This window comes from Quercus suber, unplaced genomic scaffold (genome assembly GCF_002906115.3).
Source record: "Quercus suber isolate HL8 unplaced genomic scaffold, Cork oak 2.0 scaffold_1296, whole genome shotgun sequence".
In the NCBI taxonomy this organism is placed as follows: domain Eukaryota; kingdom Viridiplantae; phylum Streptophyta; class Magnoliopsida; order Fagales; family Fagaceae; genus Quercus; species Quercus suber.
In genome coordinates this window covers 20,285-21,189 of record NW_027070685.1, presented here as the reverse complement: position 1 = coordinate 21,189, position 905 = coordinate 20,285, and the positions used below count along the sequence as shown (strand labels likewise).

At 38.3% G+C, this 905-nt stretch overlaps 1 protein-coding gene across 1 annotated transcript; it reads right to left on the bottom strand.

The window, feature by feature from the left end:
* Positions 1 to 523: 523 nt before the first annotated feature.
* LOC136065899 (expansin-A1-like) lies at positions 524 to 874 on the bottom strand. The gene has a single exon (XM_065769709.1). It carries the CDS (start codon positions 872 to 874, stop codon positions 524 to 526), a length of 351 nt encoding a protein of 116 aa, XP_065625781.1.
* Between the last annotated feature and the right edge of the window lie 31 nt (positions 875 to 905).

Below are 905 nucleotides of genomic sequence, written 5' to 3'. Positions count from 1 at the left end.
TAGCAACCCTTCTCATTACTAGTAGAAAATGGAAATTTACACTTATATAATAATCTCCAATACGGTTCAAACATAACAACCACAGGACATAACTTTTAGTCAGCAGAAGCTGTTACAATGACCTTAGAAAAAAAAAAAAGCAAAAATGATCCTAAAGATATAGAACTATTTCAAATACTACTGGTACTGGCGGGTGGTAAAGACCACCTCTGCCATCTTCTGCTACATATAACAGAAGCAAAAAACAAAGACCCCAAGAACAAAAAGGGTCCCCCATGGGTGCCCTTAAGAACAATTTGATCCAATTAAAATGATGAAAAGCCATTTAAAATTAGCCCTTCACATTTCTGACTCAAAGAGAGGCCAATATTATACTGACCCCACAAATTTAGTATACTAAATCTAATATCCTAGTATACTAATTTGGTAGTACTTAGTAAAATATTATATAATCATAAATATAATCCTTAGCAAACTACTAGGCTAAAACTTAAGAGGAAAGACACAAATGGGTTTGTTGTGTCTAGAATTGTGCACCACTATAGGTCTGCCCAAATGACCAACCACCTGGAGCAACATTGTTAGACACCACAGTACGGCCATCACTGGTGGTGACCTTGAATGAGAGGGCTTGGCCATTGAGGTAAGTGTTGCTCTGCCAGTTCTGACCCCAGTTCCTTGACATTGCTTGCCAACCAGTCCTGGACCCTTTGATGGAAACAGCATGGACATCACCAGCACCACCAACGTTTGTGATTAGGACAAGGTTGAAGTAAGAGTGGCCATTGATGGTGAACCTTATGCCTCCCTTTCTACTACAGGGTACCCTACAAAAATAAAAAACCCAACCAGAAAAAATGTTGTTAGGTAACATTTTTACAGAATTACAGTACCTCAATAAATGA

Excerpts from the sequence above, each read along its gene's own strand:
- LOC136065899 (XM_065769709.1), bottom strand. The coding sequence starts at position 874 with ATGTTACCTAACAACATTTTTTCTGGTTGGGTTTTTTATTTTTGTAGG.